The 15,919-nt window shown below is 43.7% G+C and overlaps 1 protein-coding gene across 5 annotated transcripts in view; it reads left to right on the forward strand.

Annotated features, from left to right (window-relative positions):
- Positions 1-15,919, forward strand: part of LRP8 (LDL receptor related protein 8) — a 390,473-nt gene that overhangs the window by 296,563 nt on the left and 77,991 nt on the right. For 4 of the 5 annotated variants that reach the window (XM_033917171.1, XM_033917172.1, XM_033917169.1 and 1 more), the window contains 2 exons: positions 10,155-10,274; positions 10,406-10,531. The exons of the other annotated variant lie outside the window; for it this stretch is intronic. In XM_033917171.1, coding sequence (XP_033773062.1) covers positions 10,155-10,274; positions 10,406-10,531 — 246 coding nt within the window. The remainder of the gene's footprint in view (positions 1-10,154; positions 10,275-10,405; positions 10,532-15,919) is intronic. 5 annotated transcript variants of the gene reach the window in all.

Below are 15,919 nucleotides of genomic sequence, written 5' to 3' on the forward strand. Positions count from 1 at the left end.
TTGAGGTGTACTAGGTGAGGGAGTGAGTTGAGTAGCCCATTAGGGGATCTGGAAGATAATCTTCCTTGAAAACTTTCCAACAATTATACTCAAAATGCAATGTGGAAAGTACATTTTTAGTGAGCAATAGCCCTGAGACATGGAACAGAGACAGATGGTACCTTTGGTGATAATGTTATAAGGGACTTGTGTGCAGAACAACATTTTATGTGCTGAACTGGGTGTCATTGTAGACAATACCATGAAACCTTCTGCCCAATGTGTGGCAGCGGCCAAAAAAGCAAACAAGATGCTAGGAATTATTAAAAAAGGGATGGTTCACAAGACTAGGAATGTTATAATGCCTCTGTATCGCTCCATGGTGCCACCTCACCTGGAGTATTGCGTTCAGTTCTGGTCTCCTTATCTCAAGAAAGATATAGCGGCACTAGAAAAGGTTCAAAGAAGAGCGACCAAGATGATAAAGGGGATGGAACTCCTCTCGTATGAGGAAAGACTAAAATGGTTAGGGCTCTTCAGCTTGGAAAAGAGATGGCGGGGGGGAGGGGGGAGATACAGTTGAAGTCTACAAAATCCTGAGTGGAGTAGAACGGGTACAAGTGGATCGATTTTTCACTACGTCAAAAATGACAAAGACTAGGGGAACACTCGATGAAGTTACAGGGAAATACTTTTAAAAACCAATACGTGGAAATATTTTTTCACTCAGAGAATAGTTAAGCTCTGGAATGCATTGCTAGAGGTTGTGGTAAGAGTGGATAGCGTAGCTGGTTTTTAAGAAAGGTTTGGGCATTTCCTGGAGGAAAAGTCCATAGTCTGTTATTGAGAAAGACATGGAGGAAGCCACTGCTTGCCCTGGATCGGTAGCATGGAATGTTGCTACCCTTTGGGTTTTTGCCAGGTACTAGTGACCTGGATTGGCCACCCTCAAGACAGGCTACTGGTCTGACCCAGTAAGGCTATTCTTATGTTCTTACATGAGCCATGTATAGGACAATTAAGCCATTGTAACATCACTGATGAGGTTGGCTCTGAGGTATTGTGGAATGAGGCATTATGACATCACAATCTCAGTTCTGGAATCTTGCTATTCTTTGAGTTGCTACTCCTTGAGTTTTGGCCAGGTACTAGGGACTGGATTGGCCGCTATGAGAATGGGCTACTAGGCTTGATGGACCATTGGTCTGACCCAGTAAGGCTGTTCCTATGTTCTTTTCAAATTGCCCCAGCATAAACACATGCAAAAGTGGGCAATATCAACGTAGGTGTTCCCTGGAGGAAATATAAACTTCTGTACCTGCTTTTCCTGGGATAACTTTATTCAGGCCATGGTCCTTAGGTTGCAACATGTTTAAAGTTTATTATTTGGTATACTACAGTGGGGGGTTTACAACAATGTAAAATTAAGAATAAAAACAAGACACAAATACATACAAAAAAAATAAGAAAGTTAACAGTTCAGATTGTATGTCCACACTCTTATCTGTGTACACTGCCACTAAGACCCAGATTCTCTAAACCAGGGGTGTCAAAAGTCCCTCCTCGAGGGCCGCAATCCAGTCGGGTTTTCAGGATTTCCTCCATGAATATGCATGAGACCTATTAGCATACAATGAAAGCAGTGCATGCAAATAGAACTCCTGCACATTCATTGGGGAAATCCTGAAAACCCGACTGGATTGCGGCCCTCGAGGAGGGACTTTGACACCCCTGCTCTAAGCTCAGTTAAAAAAAAGGCTGTTTAACTGACGTTTTTAACTGAGTTTCAAGGTGCCTACCAGCATCTAAATATCAGCGCCAGGTAGGTGCTTTAGGTGGCCTAATGCCACTGTAAGTGTGGCTAAAGCAGGACGTGATATCAGGCGGTCTAAATCACCCGCGGAGGCGCGATTCACATTAAAGGCACCGTAAATGTAGGCCTGGAAAACCCTTGCCTACATTACAAGTGCCCACCTTTGCCGGAGGCGCAGTTCTGTTACCGGCGCATTCACGTGATTGACGCGCGATTGGCGGCCACCTTTCAGGCGATCACCGACAACGGCACCAGTTAGAGAATCCAGGCCTTAATCTTTATAAACTGGTTTTTTAGTCCTACTTTAAATCTTTGAAATAAAGATTCTTGCCTCAAATTCAGTGGGAGGTTGTTCCGCAGTGTGAGATCCATGAGACTTCCAAAAAAAAAAAAAAAAAAAGAGAGACAAATTGTATGGAAACCGATCTGTCAAAAACAGGGCACCAATGAATGTAAGATTGAGTGGGTTGTACAGTGCGTTTCACGGCCTAGGCACCCTGTTACAAAATTATCCCTTGCATGCCTGACTTCCAAGGAAATGTCCTAGGTTTTTTTTTGTTGTTTTTTTTTTGGGGGGGGGGGGTTGACGAGACTTCAGAGAGAACATATTTCACGCCGTGCAGGTTTTGAAGAGGTATGGCGTTAGGTTGAATATAAAAGATCATTCCGATCCTCAAGTAGATTTGCAGCCCTTAATGGAAAGAACAGTGTGTACGGCATGGACCCTGGCTGTTCTGCTTCAAGGCGTGTTTCAGGGCCCTGCGGAGAGAGAAAGGCAGCTTAACCACATTCAGGTATTACCTAACTGTGTGGTTTTAAGTGGTTCGCCTTTTTATTCTTTTCTTTTGGAATTGGGCTCACGTGCACAAGCGGTTTATGGGGGAGGAAGGGGGAGCGAGGTGTTTGTTAAAGAGCAGCAAGCAGCTGGCTTTCTCGCTAGGAATAATCTACTTTCAGATCTCCTTTGTGATCAGCGCTAGTGGTCCTGATCAAGCCTCCATGCACTGTTGTTTCTCTTTGCCGAAAACAGCTGGTTTTGAGAGCCCTGCTTTGCAGTAATTGTGGTGCATTAGCTTTCCATTGAATTGCAATTAACAGCTTGCTCGTGCTTTTACATCACTACATCTAGAGCAGGGGTAGGGAACTCCGGTCCTCGAGAGTCGTATTCCAGTCGGGTTTTCAGGATTTCCCCAATGAATCTCCATTGATAGCAATGCATGCAAATAGATCTCATGCATATTCATTGGGGAAATCCTGAAAACCTGACTGGAATACGGCTCTCGAGGACCGGAGTTCCCTACCCCTGATCTAGAGCAATGTCTCGCAAACTGTGTCGAGCCCTGGCACACGAAAAGTAGTGACCGTGACTCGAGGCATCTGGAAGTGCGCGGATGTGGACGCGATGCACGTGACATCACATCAGTGTCCTCGCATGTGTGACGGCCAGTGTCAGGTCAAAAGCGCGCCGGGACAAAGGCGCGAGCAGACAACTGGGTGCGCGCTGAAGGAAAAGACTGTTTTCAGGGGCTACGATGGGGGTTGTGGGGGGGGAACCCCCCACTTTACTTTATACAGATCGCGCCGCGTTTTGGGGGTGTTGTGGGGGGTTTGGGGGGTTGTAACCCCCCACATTTTACTGAAAACGTAACTTTTTCCCTTTTTTTAGGGAAAAAGTTACGTTTTCACTAAAATGTGGGGGGTTACAACCCCCCAAACCCCCCACAACGCCGCCGCGATCTGTATTAAGTAAAGTGGGGGGGGGCTCCCCAACAAAACCCCCCATCGCAGCCCCTAAAAACAGTCTTTTTCTTCGGCGCGCACCTCCATCTTGCACTCAGTTGTCGGCGCGCGCCTTTGTCTTCCGCGTTACTGTCTATGAACCGTGACGGCCCTCCAGATGGGCCCTGAGCCGCCAGTGGAGGGTGGGATGCCGGAAGGGAGGATACACGGAAAGAAGGAGAGGCACTGGCGCAGGCTGATTGCCTACAGGATGTGCCTCTCGCCACGATAGGCATGTCGGCGCTTCTTCTCCCCAGCGTCTCGCGGCACGCCTGAAATCTCAGGAGGCACCACAGTTTGTGATATGCTGATCTAGAAACAAAGCAACTGGCAGTTGTGTCTGTTCAATCCTGAATTTCAGTTTCTAGTTCTCAACTCTTCTTTCTTCTTTACAACCCAACAGAAGTTGGCAAGAATTCTTTAAAAGAAAAATTCACTGAAAAAATAGCATTCTGTCTGAAAATGTTAACCGAATGGAATGAAACTTGGCATGTTGGTGGGAGGGGGGACGGATGAAGAGACAAATTGAATTAAAAAATGTAGCATACTTCGTTAGAATGGTTAACTGTAATCTTGTGTAATACATAGTATACATATGTAATAGTGTAATAATGCAAACATGATACCCTAGCCAAGCAGCTAGGAGGCTGACAACAGTCACAGTGGAATCCATCCGAATCTGTATTTCAAATCCATTACGGAAGTCTTTGAAAACTACTCTGACTTGACTCCCCAGTCATTAGTATAGGTAAAGAAACTTCCAGTAAAGATAAAAATAGGCCAAATCAGATCAGGGGTTCTAGAAAAATAAGCCCCCCTAAAAAAATATATTGGACCTATAGATAGAAAGCGATATAGATAGATAAAAATAGGCCAAATCAGATCAGGGGTTCTAGAGAAATAAGCCCCACTAAAAATATATATTTAACCTATAGATAGATAGATTGATAGATCCAGTGCATTTCTGAATGATAAGGAGTTCTAGTTTGCAGATCATAGAAATTTGCAGTTGAAACTTAATAGTTAGGGAATTCCTCCTTTCAAATTGCCTCTGGCTTTTCTCTATTGCCTCAATCCCCCAAAATCAATCCTCAAATCATTCCTCTCTTTCCCCCCACAACTGATCTACTACCCTGCAAACTGCCCCCAGCCATAAAGGTACACCCCCACACTACCTTAGCGCACATACATGCCATAATCTGCGTGCTTTCTCCATTTGTTCCTACAGAACCTTGTGCAATGATGTTTTCTGTTACACAGTGCAAAAAAAAAAAAAATAGCCCTTTGGTTCTTCTCCCAATTATGGAGCAAAGGGAATGATCCTTTTTCTAAGAAAACCTCTCTGACCTCTTTGATCATAATCATGCTTTCTGTTAAAGTACTTCTGAATTGGTTTGTGGTGTCTCCATTTGAGCCCCAGAATTCAAATATGGTTATTCTGACAATGCAAGTTTAATTCTACATATATATTTGGTTAGTTTTTTATGTATCTTTTATAAACCTCTTTGAGGTAACTTCTTGTAAGGCAGGATATCAAGAACTTAAAGATACATCAAAGTGCTTTACAAAAATTAATACATCATAAAAATAACCTGGTGAAAACAAAAAATATCAAAAACTATAAACTCAATTTCAACGTAATAGCAAAAGTTAAATAAATACAAATATATGTCCAATTACAAAAAATACAATAAACTAATAGAAACGTGTTTCCCTTTAATAAAATGAATTTAATTTAAAAAATCTTCTATCATTTCCATAATATCTTCTCAAAAAATGAAATAATCTCCTGTCAATCATACGATGGTAAAATCCAAGTCTCTTCCTACACTTATACCATGAAATTATGAAAAACACTGTTCAAACAAAAGCCTTTGATTTTCTTTGGAAACATTAAATAACAGCTTTCCATTGATAATGCCGCAGGGAAGTTCCTGTGAACTAAAAGCTTTGGTTAAATCCAACCAAATTTCAGAAGTAGCCACCGTAGTTATATACAAGTCCTTGCCTTGAATGGAGACTTCTTTGCGGCTCATCAAGAAATCAGTCAAATATTTTTGTGAACCAAAATAAATAAAATCCACGTAATGCACTTCACAATACCTCAAACGAGGGAATCAAATACTGGAAAAAATAGTTTGAGGAGGCCAATCCTCTGGCCTCCTAACCAACCTCCTTCCATTCTGAAAAGCAAAGGATCAGGTGTGGCAACGGAGGCTTCACATTCCCTCTGGCTTTAGGGTGATTTATTGGGCCAGATTATCAGCCATCAAAATAACTGCATACATTTTAAGTGCTGGTGCTTTAAAATTAACATCTAGCTATAATAACAGGCTATTAATTTCTGGGCAATCAATACTATATCTCTATCTCCAACAAACCCAGACACCAAATAATATGCATGAAATATTTTTAGAGATCGCATAAGCCATTTTCCTGATGTCGGTGGAGGCGCTCCCTAATTAGAATTTTCTACATAAAAAGATAAGTTGTTATTTTAAGAAATCACATTGAAATGGCATATATCACGTATAAAAAGCAAAAACGATCCAATGAAGAAAATGGCTTATGCGATCTCTAAATGAAATGCATAAGGAGAAAATCAAGCCTACAGAGGATCATAAAAATATTTACTGCACATTATTTGGAGTCTGGGTTTGTTGGATTTAAATTAACATCAGCACTATTGCCCATATGAGCAATGGTACTGAATACATAGAAATCATGAATACCATACAGAAGGCCTAAATTAAACAGATAGGTTTTCTGGATAGCAGCTGAACATCCTTACTATCTAGATAATTTTGCGGCCTACCCCCACTTTGCTCCAAACCTGGCCCTTTTTTTGGGGCCCAGTATTACCTGTATAACCAGCAAACAGGAGCACCTCAAGGCAATCTGCTGCCTGAGGTGAGGGATGAGCTGGTGCCCATCCCTCCCCCACCAAGCATCCAAAATGGGGGTGGGATAAGGGCCGACCTAACTATTAGGCTTTCTGTTTTCACCCTTCTCCCCCCATTGGCATTTTCCCCATTCCAACCCCCCTCTCCCCCCTCTCCCCCGCATCTACCTTCAATTTGTCGTAAAAGTTGCCAGGCGGCAATCTCAATTCACAGAGCTACCCCGCTGATGGTCCCGGCATTTTCTCTCCACTGCGGCCTGCCCCAGCGAAAACAGGAAGCTGTCAGAGAGGCCAAGCTGCAGTGGAGAGAAGATGCCGAGGCTGGCAGCAGGGTAGCTCTGTGAATCGTTACCGCCGCCCGGTGACTTTTATAACAAAATGAAGGTAGATGTGGGAGGGGGAGAGGGAGGTGGAATGGGAAAAATGCCGATTGGGGGAGTGGGGGGAGTAGGGTGAAAACATTAGATGCCGGGAAGGGGAGCAGCAGAGAGAGACGACCAGCAGGAAGGCAAGATGCTGCTCCCTCAACAGTGCTGCCTCGGTTGGCCTCATTATAGGGACGCCCCTGGATTTTATTTGAATATCGGGCAAATTGTCTTTTGGTTTTATATGTGCTGCCTTGCCCCAATGCAGTGAACAGAAAAACCTAACACCCACCCCATTGTTCATCCCAACCAACCCAACTCACCCTCACTCAAATTTAACCCTTCTAGGTCCATGTTAAATCTCACCCTTATGCCCCCATCAAGTACCATGGATTACTACTCTTTCAAGTACTAGATATGATACTTTGACTACCCGAGATGCTTAGTTCAGTCGGCTATGGAGCAGTCTTGTTTACAGCGTTAGGTAGCCACTTCTTTCTGTAGCAATTGTGACATGTAAGAATTTGACAGCTGAAGTAGGAATATTACAGCAGCTGTACTGAGTTGCTGGCCATGGTGCCTGATATAATCATACTTATCTTGAGTATCATCTAGTCCAGTGCTTCTCAACTCTCTCCTGGAGACCCATCTTGCCAGTCAGGTTTTCAGGGACTACCACATTGAATATGTGTAGGAATGCCCCACAAAGGAAACACACATACACACAATCTTAGAGTCGGGAAGAGGCGCTCCAAATGAATGGTCTCTCCCTCTTTTTATTGAGAATCATATCTCCATTAATTACTTAGTTAATGCTCTACAAGGTTATAATTTCATAATGCATTTAGTGAGGATTAGACCAAGGTAACTTATTGTTTACATATTTCATGTGTTTCTCAAAGCTACTATCTCACGTGACATATGAATACATAATAACAGTTACAATAAAGTGATTCCCAATGTGTACATTTCTGATATGTCTCAAATCTTACTATGGCATGTGACAGTCCAAAGGTTATAATGCATGCTTCTTAAGCTCTCTTGATTAGCCTTGCTCAGGCAAAGTCTGATTGTTGCCCATATAAGGGATGCTTAAACAAGATAAGAGAAAAAGGGTAAATGTATGTCAGGTTAATATGTGGCAAGAGTCAGGGAGGGGGGAATGCCTCAGCTTTCTGCTCAAGGTGCAACCCTTGTCCTTGCTTAGAATGTATACGTGGCAGGAGGGAGAGGAAATGAGAAACAGAGCCTCAGAACCAAACCCAGGTCTAGATCCACACACAGGGCCTAGGTCGGTGTGCCGACCTGGCCTGCGTTCAGAACCGCCTGTGTGTTGACCCTGCCTGTGTTCTGATGTCCTGGATCAGAACTTATCAGATCTCCATCCCTACAAATATGCATGAGAGAGGCTTGCATATTTATTGGCTAGGGATGCCTTCAAGAGAGGGTTGAGAAGCACTGGGTTAGATTTCCAGTTAGTCCAGCCAGATTTGTCTCCTGTGACAGGGACTAGGGTGATAATAGCATTAATTCTTACAGGTGTATCTAAGCTGTTATAGAATGCTAGTGGCAAAGCCACACTGGTGAGCGAAAAATTAGGAGCTCCTACTTATGACAAGTAAGTGGGCAAGCTTGAGTGTGCTGTGCAATGTGCATGCAACTTGATAGTATTCTATGTTGTGTGCATTGCTTGGCAACATGCCCATGACATAACCATGTGTCTCCCCAGTGTTCTTCAGTGCAAGGCCCAGGGTAGGGTTACCAGATTTTAATTTAGTAAAATCCGGACCCCTAGACCCGCCCACCCAGTTCCATCTATCCCCACCCCCTATCTAGCCTTAGCCCCGCCTCAACCCCCCTCCCCCCCCGGCTGCCTGCTCTCATCAGGCAGGAGGACATCTGCGCATGTGTGGATACAACGCGATAATGTCACACTCGCATGCGTGTGATGTCATCGCTTGGTATCCGCACATGCGCGGATGCGCTCCTGCCCGACATGATTTCAAGGAAGTTTTTCAAAACCAGACAAAGTGCCAGGTGTTGAAAAGCTGTCCGGACTCCTAAACATGTCCTCAAAAAGGAGGACAAGTCCGAGGAAATCCGGGCATCTGTTAACCCTGGCCCGGGAGCCAATGGCAGCCCTTGGAAACCTCTGGGGTGGCCCTAATCAAGACCGTGTCTGAAAGGAAAAGGCCACATGCTTGAAGGACAAGGCATTTCTCAGTAGACATTTGGAAATGCTCACCTCCTTGAGGCTACCCTCAATAAAAAGTCCGAAGGCGTTACGTGGAAATATTTTGAGAAATGTATTCTACTGTCTAACTGTTTATATGGGAAAATTTTTCAATAAAATATTTGAACTTAAAAAAAAAAAGTCTGAAGGCGGATTGGGGGGTTAGATGGGTTCACAGTCATAAGCGCGCGGGACAAAGGCGTGCTGACAATTGAGCGCAAGACTCCAGCGCACTGCCGTAAAAGCTTATTTTAAAGGGCTCCAACGGGTTTATTTGATAGTGTTCGCGCTGCCGTTGGAGGTGGTTTTGGGGGGTAGTAACCCCCCATTATAGAGGAAGCTTTTTACCTGTTTTTTAGGGGAAAAGTTAAGCTGCCCCAACACAGCAGCGCGAACACTATTAAAGTAAAGTGGGGGGGTTCCACCCCACACACCCCTCGTCGGAGCCTTTTAAAATAAGCTTTTACGGCGGCGTGCTGCAGTTTTGCGCTCAATTGTCTGCTCGCAAATGTCGGCGCGCCTTTGTCCCGTCACCGGTTAGATGATGTTGATGCACACTAATCTGCAGTGTCATGACCTCGCATGGGAAGATATTTGGGGGCTTTCCCTCACCTCATTTGGATCTAAAGTGGCTCCAACTTGAAAATTAGTCAAGACCGTGGCCCTAAGTGACTTAGGAACACTGTTTACAGAACAGCGCCCCGCTCTTGTACGTGTAAACGCCAATTATTGGTGCCAATTTGGCACATATGTGTTACTGGTCTAAGCTGGGTGCACTATTTTCACTTAAATTTAGGCGCCAGCTTTATAAGATTGACTTGTATGAATTTAATGCTTGAGCCTTTATTAGCCCTGTGACTCCTGGTTTGAATTCTGAGGCCTGGGCAACTTGGTGGCGGCGCACAAGACAAGACAGGCTCGGACTTGTTCTAAAAACGGATCCAAGTGTTTGTTTTTCACATTTGAAGACAAGAGTGCGCTCACTCCTGCCCTTTGTGCTGTAGACTTCATTCCCTCCCCCCCACTCCCTTGCCGGTCTAAAACAAACTTCTTTTTCTGAGGAAGTCTGCATTCTTCTTCCAGGCCTTAACGAATGCTCCCTGAACAATGGCGGCTGCTCACACATATGCAGGGACCTGAAGATTGGTTATGAATGCGAATGTCCTCCCGGATTCAAGCTTTTGGACAAAAAGACGTGCGGAGGTAATTTGCATGCAAATGGCGCTCCCCTCATGTTTCACTTGTACAGAGGCGTATTTCTAGTCCCCCGCTGCATTGCCCTGTCCAAGCTTTTTGATTTCTCTTATTGATGGCTTTCAAACTCTCCTTTGCAGACATAGACGAATGTGAGAATCCAGATGCTTGCAGCCAGATCTGCATTAATTACAAAGGGGATTACAAGTGCGAGTGCTATGAGGGCTACGAGATGGACACTTTGTCCAAGAACTGCAAGGCAGTAGGTAAGGTACACTGACCCTCGGATTCTGTAAAGGTCAACCAAATGTGGGCGCAGATCTCCGATCCATGTGCGAGCTAATTAGTTAACGAGCCGTTAACAATCAATTATTGATGTTCAGTTGGCACTAATTAGGGCTTATGCACGGATCCGGCCATGCGCTATTTGTGTCACTGTGCACCTAAAATGTCTCGCGTGCGGCTCAAAGGTGGCATGGTCAGGGGAGGGGCATGGGTGAGCCAGGGGCGTTCCCAAAGTATACATAGAAACATAGAAAATGACGGCAGAAAAGGGCCACGGCCCACCAAGTCTGCCCACTCTAATGACCCACCCTCCTAATTTCTTCCATGAAGAGATCCATCATGCTTATCCCACTTTTTCTTAAAATCTGGCATGCTGCTGGCCTCGGTTACCTGCAGTGGAAGATCATTCCAATGATCAACCACCCTTTCGGTGAAGAAATACTTCCTGGTGTCGCCATGAAGTTTCCCAACCCTGTTATATTTCTTTATTTTGTTCTCTGTCCCGTTATCCCCAAAGAGCTCAGAACTGGTTACAAGTTAAACATACATAATATACAGTTAACAGGTTTGTCCGTCAAGACACTTCCCTTGTTTAAAAGCAGACTGAAACCCCACCTTTTTTATATAGCTTTCAACCCTAAACCCTACTCCTCTGCCCTCCAACCCAGCCAGCTGATTAACCGTTCCCCTTAACTGTATCCTTGACATCCTGTTTGTCCGTCTTGGCTGTTTAGATTGTAACTCTGTATAATGCTGCTTATGTCTGTAGCGCTATAGAAATAATTAATAGCAGTAGTATGAAGAGTTTCAGTCTTTGGGAAGCAGAGCTGAGCTTGTGATGTCATAATGCCTCATTCCACCAATAAGAGCCAACCTCATCAGTGATGTCACAATGGCTCGATCGTCCTGTACTCCCCTCTGCCGTCCAACCCAGCCAGCTGATTAACTATATCCATGACATCTTGTTTGTCTGTCTTGCTTGTTTAGATTGTAAGCTCTTTCGAGCAGGGACTGTTTTCTTCTGCTTTGTGACTCTGTACAGTGCTGCGTGTGTCTGGTAGTGCTAAAGAAATAATTAATAGTAGTAACAGGTTATGATTTGCCATAATTTCAGTACAAGTTTATGATACAACTTTTTATCCTAACTTGACGCATACGAAGGGTCTTATACTAATATTCATAATATACAGTTTACAGGTTACGATTTGGCTTACAGTACAAGTTTCCCATTGCACGCTTTATCCTAATTTGACACACTTAGACAGTATACAGGTTAAATTTGCCATAAATACAGTGTAGGATTTTTTTAATACAGTTTTCCTAATGTGACACTTACCAAGGATGTTGTATTAATATATATTTCTTTGTGATCCATCGGTTGTGGACAGGGGAGTTAGGTGAAGAGTTATGTTTTTACTGCTTTCCTAAAGTTGAGGAATCATTCAAGGGATCTGACCTGGGGTGGGGGGGGAGCGGCAGTCGATTCCATTGGCTTGGTATAATGAATAAGATCATTTATGGGCTCCAAGTACCATTGGTTGTGTTCCAGCAGCTACACCGGGTTTCAGCAGGCATAAATTCTCATGTCTGAAGCTGGACACGGGAATCTGTTCTAAGCGCTATTCTATACAGTATAGTGTTCCCCCGCGAATTCACGGTTCGCAAATCGTGGACTCGCTCATTTGCGGTCTGCTCCGACCGCCTCTTCCTGTAGTAAAGTCGGGCTACACCAATCAGGAGCTGCTGTAAAGGGGGAGTACTGTAAAGATGGTTTAGGGAGGGCTGGCCTGGGAGGACTCGCTCTGACAGTTGCAAGGGAGGAGGGGCACACGGAATTTTGGTTAGAGTCGAAAATGATTTGGTATCTTATTTGGTATGTTATTAAACATAGAAAAAAGAGAAGAAGTGAAATGTCGGTACTATAAAATCCTGCTTTTCTGTTGCAAGTCCTATTTTATGAAACGAGATACCCGGAGTAATAAGATTCTGTAAAAATGTGTTACAGTTTAGGAAATTACTTAAAACACATTTCTTTGTTCGAGCTTTTAATTAATACCAGAACTCCTCATTAGCTGTGAGATGGTGGAGTAAGACCCTGAAGAAGACAGTAAAATTAAATTAGAAAGGATGATTCTTTTGGTTTGATTTATTTTGATAGTTATGTCTTGTTTTACTGATGATATATATTTTTTATTGTGAGCCGATTATAAAGATTTTAAATAAGTCAATAAACCTTCAACCAAAACTGAAACATGACCAAACACAAATTTCAGGCCAATTTCCGTGCCGAAACCAAAATTCAGTCAGCCTCTAAGTGAACTCCCCAAGTGAACTCATGTGGGCAAGGAGTTAGGGGGAGGTATCTGATAAGGCAGAACCTAGGGTTCGAGCCCAGTTTCAAATCCTGCTGCTGTCCTTTATGACCTAGCCCTCCATTGCCTCATTTACAAACTTAGACCATCAGCTCTCCAGGGACAGGGAGAAATACTCGATGCACCTGAATGTATCTCACCTTGAGCTACTACTGAAAAATTAAAACCAAATAAATAATAATAAGAAGAATATAAGGGAGGCCAGCTGGGGAAAGAAGTGGTATGCAGAGACTTAATCTAATCTAATCTTCTATTTGTGCGTCACTCATACCTATACAGACTCAAGGTGACTGTAAAGAGAGGTAAGAGGGGGAGAGAAAGAGGAGGGAGAGAGAGGAGGTGGATAGGTAAGAGGGAGAGGAAGGGGAGAGAGGAGGAAGGGAAAGGGAGAGAAGAGAGAGTAAAGGAGATTAAGTATTGAACAGATGGGTTTTCAGTTTTCTTCGGAAGATGATGTGGCAGTTCTGGTCTTTTCTGTGAGGCCATTCCAAGTTTTGACTTCTAGGAAGGTAAGCATGGAGTGGAAAACTCGTTTATAGTGAAGATCTTTAGTGGATGGGAGATTTAGTAGCATCTGGTTGAGGGTTCTGTGGGAAGTAGACCATGCTATTGAGAAGAGTTGGATGAGTGGGGCCGCAGAGTTTCCATAAAGTATGCGGTGAATGATGCAAGATATTTTGAATGTTACTCGTGATGAGATGGGTAGCCAGTGCATTTGTTTGATGAAGGTTGTGACTGAGTCGTATTTTCTCAGGTTGAAGATAAGTCTTGCGGCAGTGTTTTGGATGAGTTGCTGTTTGTGAATTAGAGCAATGTTGATTCCCATGTAGATGGAGTTACAGTAGTCCAATTGTGGTAGGATCTCCTTAAGAAGGAAGGGAGCAAGTTTGAAATAGCCTTCTTACCTATAAATTACACAGCTTCCTTTAGCACAGTGGTCTCAAAGTCACGGCTCGTCAGGTACTATTTTGAGGCCCTTGGAATGTTTATCATAATCACAAAAGTAAACTAAAACGGTTTCTTGATCATATGTCTCTTTGGCTATAAATGACAATATTATTATTAAGACTTAGCCAAAAGGAAAGATTTATAAACTATAAAAAGTTTTACCTCATGCAAAATCGTCATTTCTTTAATAAGACATTAACTATTTTTTTTCTGAGGCTCTCCAAGTACCTACAAATCCCAAAATGTGGTCCTGCAAAGGGTTTGAGTTGGAGACCACTGCTTTAGCACGTATAGTTTGATAGTTATCAAAGGACCCGTGTATATCTACTGTTATGTGTGATCAGCTGAGGCAGGTAAAATTGTGTGCCTTATGAAATGGTCAAGTGCCACACCAAACCTAAACACGCCTCTAGGAACATTATATCTTGTGATTCATCTGAGAAAATATTTATTTATTTATTCAATTTTCTATACCATTCTCCCAGGGGAGCTCAGAACAGTTTACATGAATTTATTCAGATACTCAAGCATTCCCCCCCTGTCGGTCCTGGTACGATCACAATCTATCTAATGTACCTGGGGCAATGGGGGGGGATTAAGAGGCAAATTTTATAAGAAGCGATCAAAAGTTAGGTGCTTATATAGGCACCGTTCAGCGCCATTCAAAGTACAGTTGACTGCTGTTTAGTGAATCACACTGAGCACCTATTTTGGAAGCGCCCATTAAATAGGCCCGCTCTAGGTGGCTGTACTCACTTGAGGAAAGAAGAGAACGGGTTGATATGATTGAAACATATAAGTACATCACGGGACGCATCGAGTCAGAAGATGATATCTTCTGGCTCATGGGACCCTCGACCACCAGAGGGCATCCGCTGAAAATCAGGGGAGGGAAGTTTCATGGCGACTCCAGGAAGTACTTCTTCACCGAGAGAGTGGTGGATCATTGGAACAGACTCCCACTCCAGGTGATAAAGGCCAGCAGCGTGACGGATTTTAAGAGAAAATGGGATACTCACGTGGGATATTTAAGGGAGTAAATTCAGGGGAGGGGATACTTGGAATGGGCAGACTTGGTGGGCTATAGCCCTTTTCTGCTGCTTTTTTCTATGTTTCTATGATGGCAGATAAAGGCCAAATGGCCACAGCATCCACTATCTCCTCCTCTCCCTATTGGCTAAGGCTCTTAACATTTGCATCTCCTCTTCCTATTGGCTAAAGCTCTTTACATCTGCATTGTGAGGTCATAGGGCTTTATGGTTATAGAAACAGACTCCCACTCCAGGTGATAAAGGCCAGCAGCGTGACGGATTTTAAGAGAAAATGGAATACTCACGTGGGATCTTTAAGGGAGTAAATTCAGGGGAGGGGATACTTGGAATGGGCAGACTTGGTGGGCTATAGCCCTTTTCTGCTGCTTTTTTCTATGTTTCTAACTAAAAGTTAGGCGCCCATGCGAGCACTTAAGTACGCTTAAGAGCAGCGATTCTGTAACAAGGTGCCTAACACGAAGCCACGCCCACGCCTAACATGCACAGCACCTACTTTTTTAAAGGCTGCCTAAATTTTTAGAGGCGCCTTGTTACAGAATCACTCTTTCATGACGGGCGCCTAAGTTTCAATGATTGCTGTTTAAAAAGCTTAATTGGGCTTGTATTCAATTGAGATAGGCGCCCATCTATTGGTCGCCTCCAAAATAGGTGCCTAGCATTAGGCGCTGGTTACAGAATTTGGGCCTAAGTGACTTACCCGGAGTCACAAGGAACAGCGCATGGTTTGAACGCACGACCTCAGAGTGCTAAGGCTGTAGCTTTAACCACTGCGCCACTCTAGAAATCGAGTCATTGTGACATCACTGATGAGGTTGGCTCTTATTGGTGGAATGAGGCATTATGATGTCACAATACCAGCTCTGGTGATCAGAGGCTGAAACTTTTCACACTATATGTTCAATTTTATATTTCTACTAGTCTTTAAGCCCGTTACATTAACGGGTGCTAGAATATATGTATGTCTGTCTTTCTTTCTTTCTGTCTCACTCCCTGTCCT

The sequence above is a fragment of the Geotrypetes seraphini genome, chromosome 12 (genome assembly GCF_902459505.1).
Source record: "Geotrypetes seraphini chromosome 12, aGeoSer1.1, whole genome shotgun sequence".
NCBI lineage: Eukaryota > Metazoa > Chordata > Amphibia > Gymnophiona > Dermophiidae > Geotrypetes > Geotrypetes seraphini.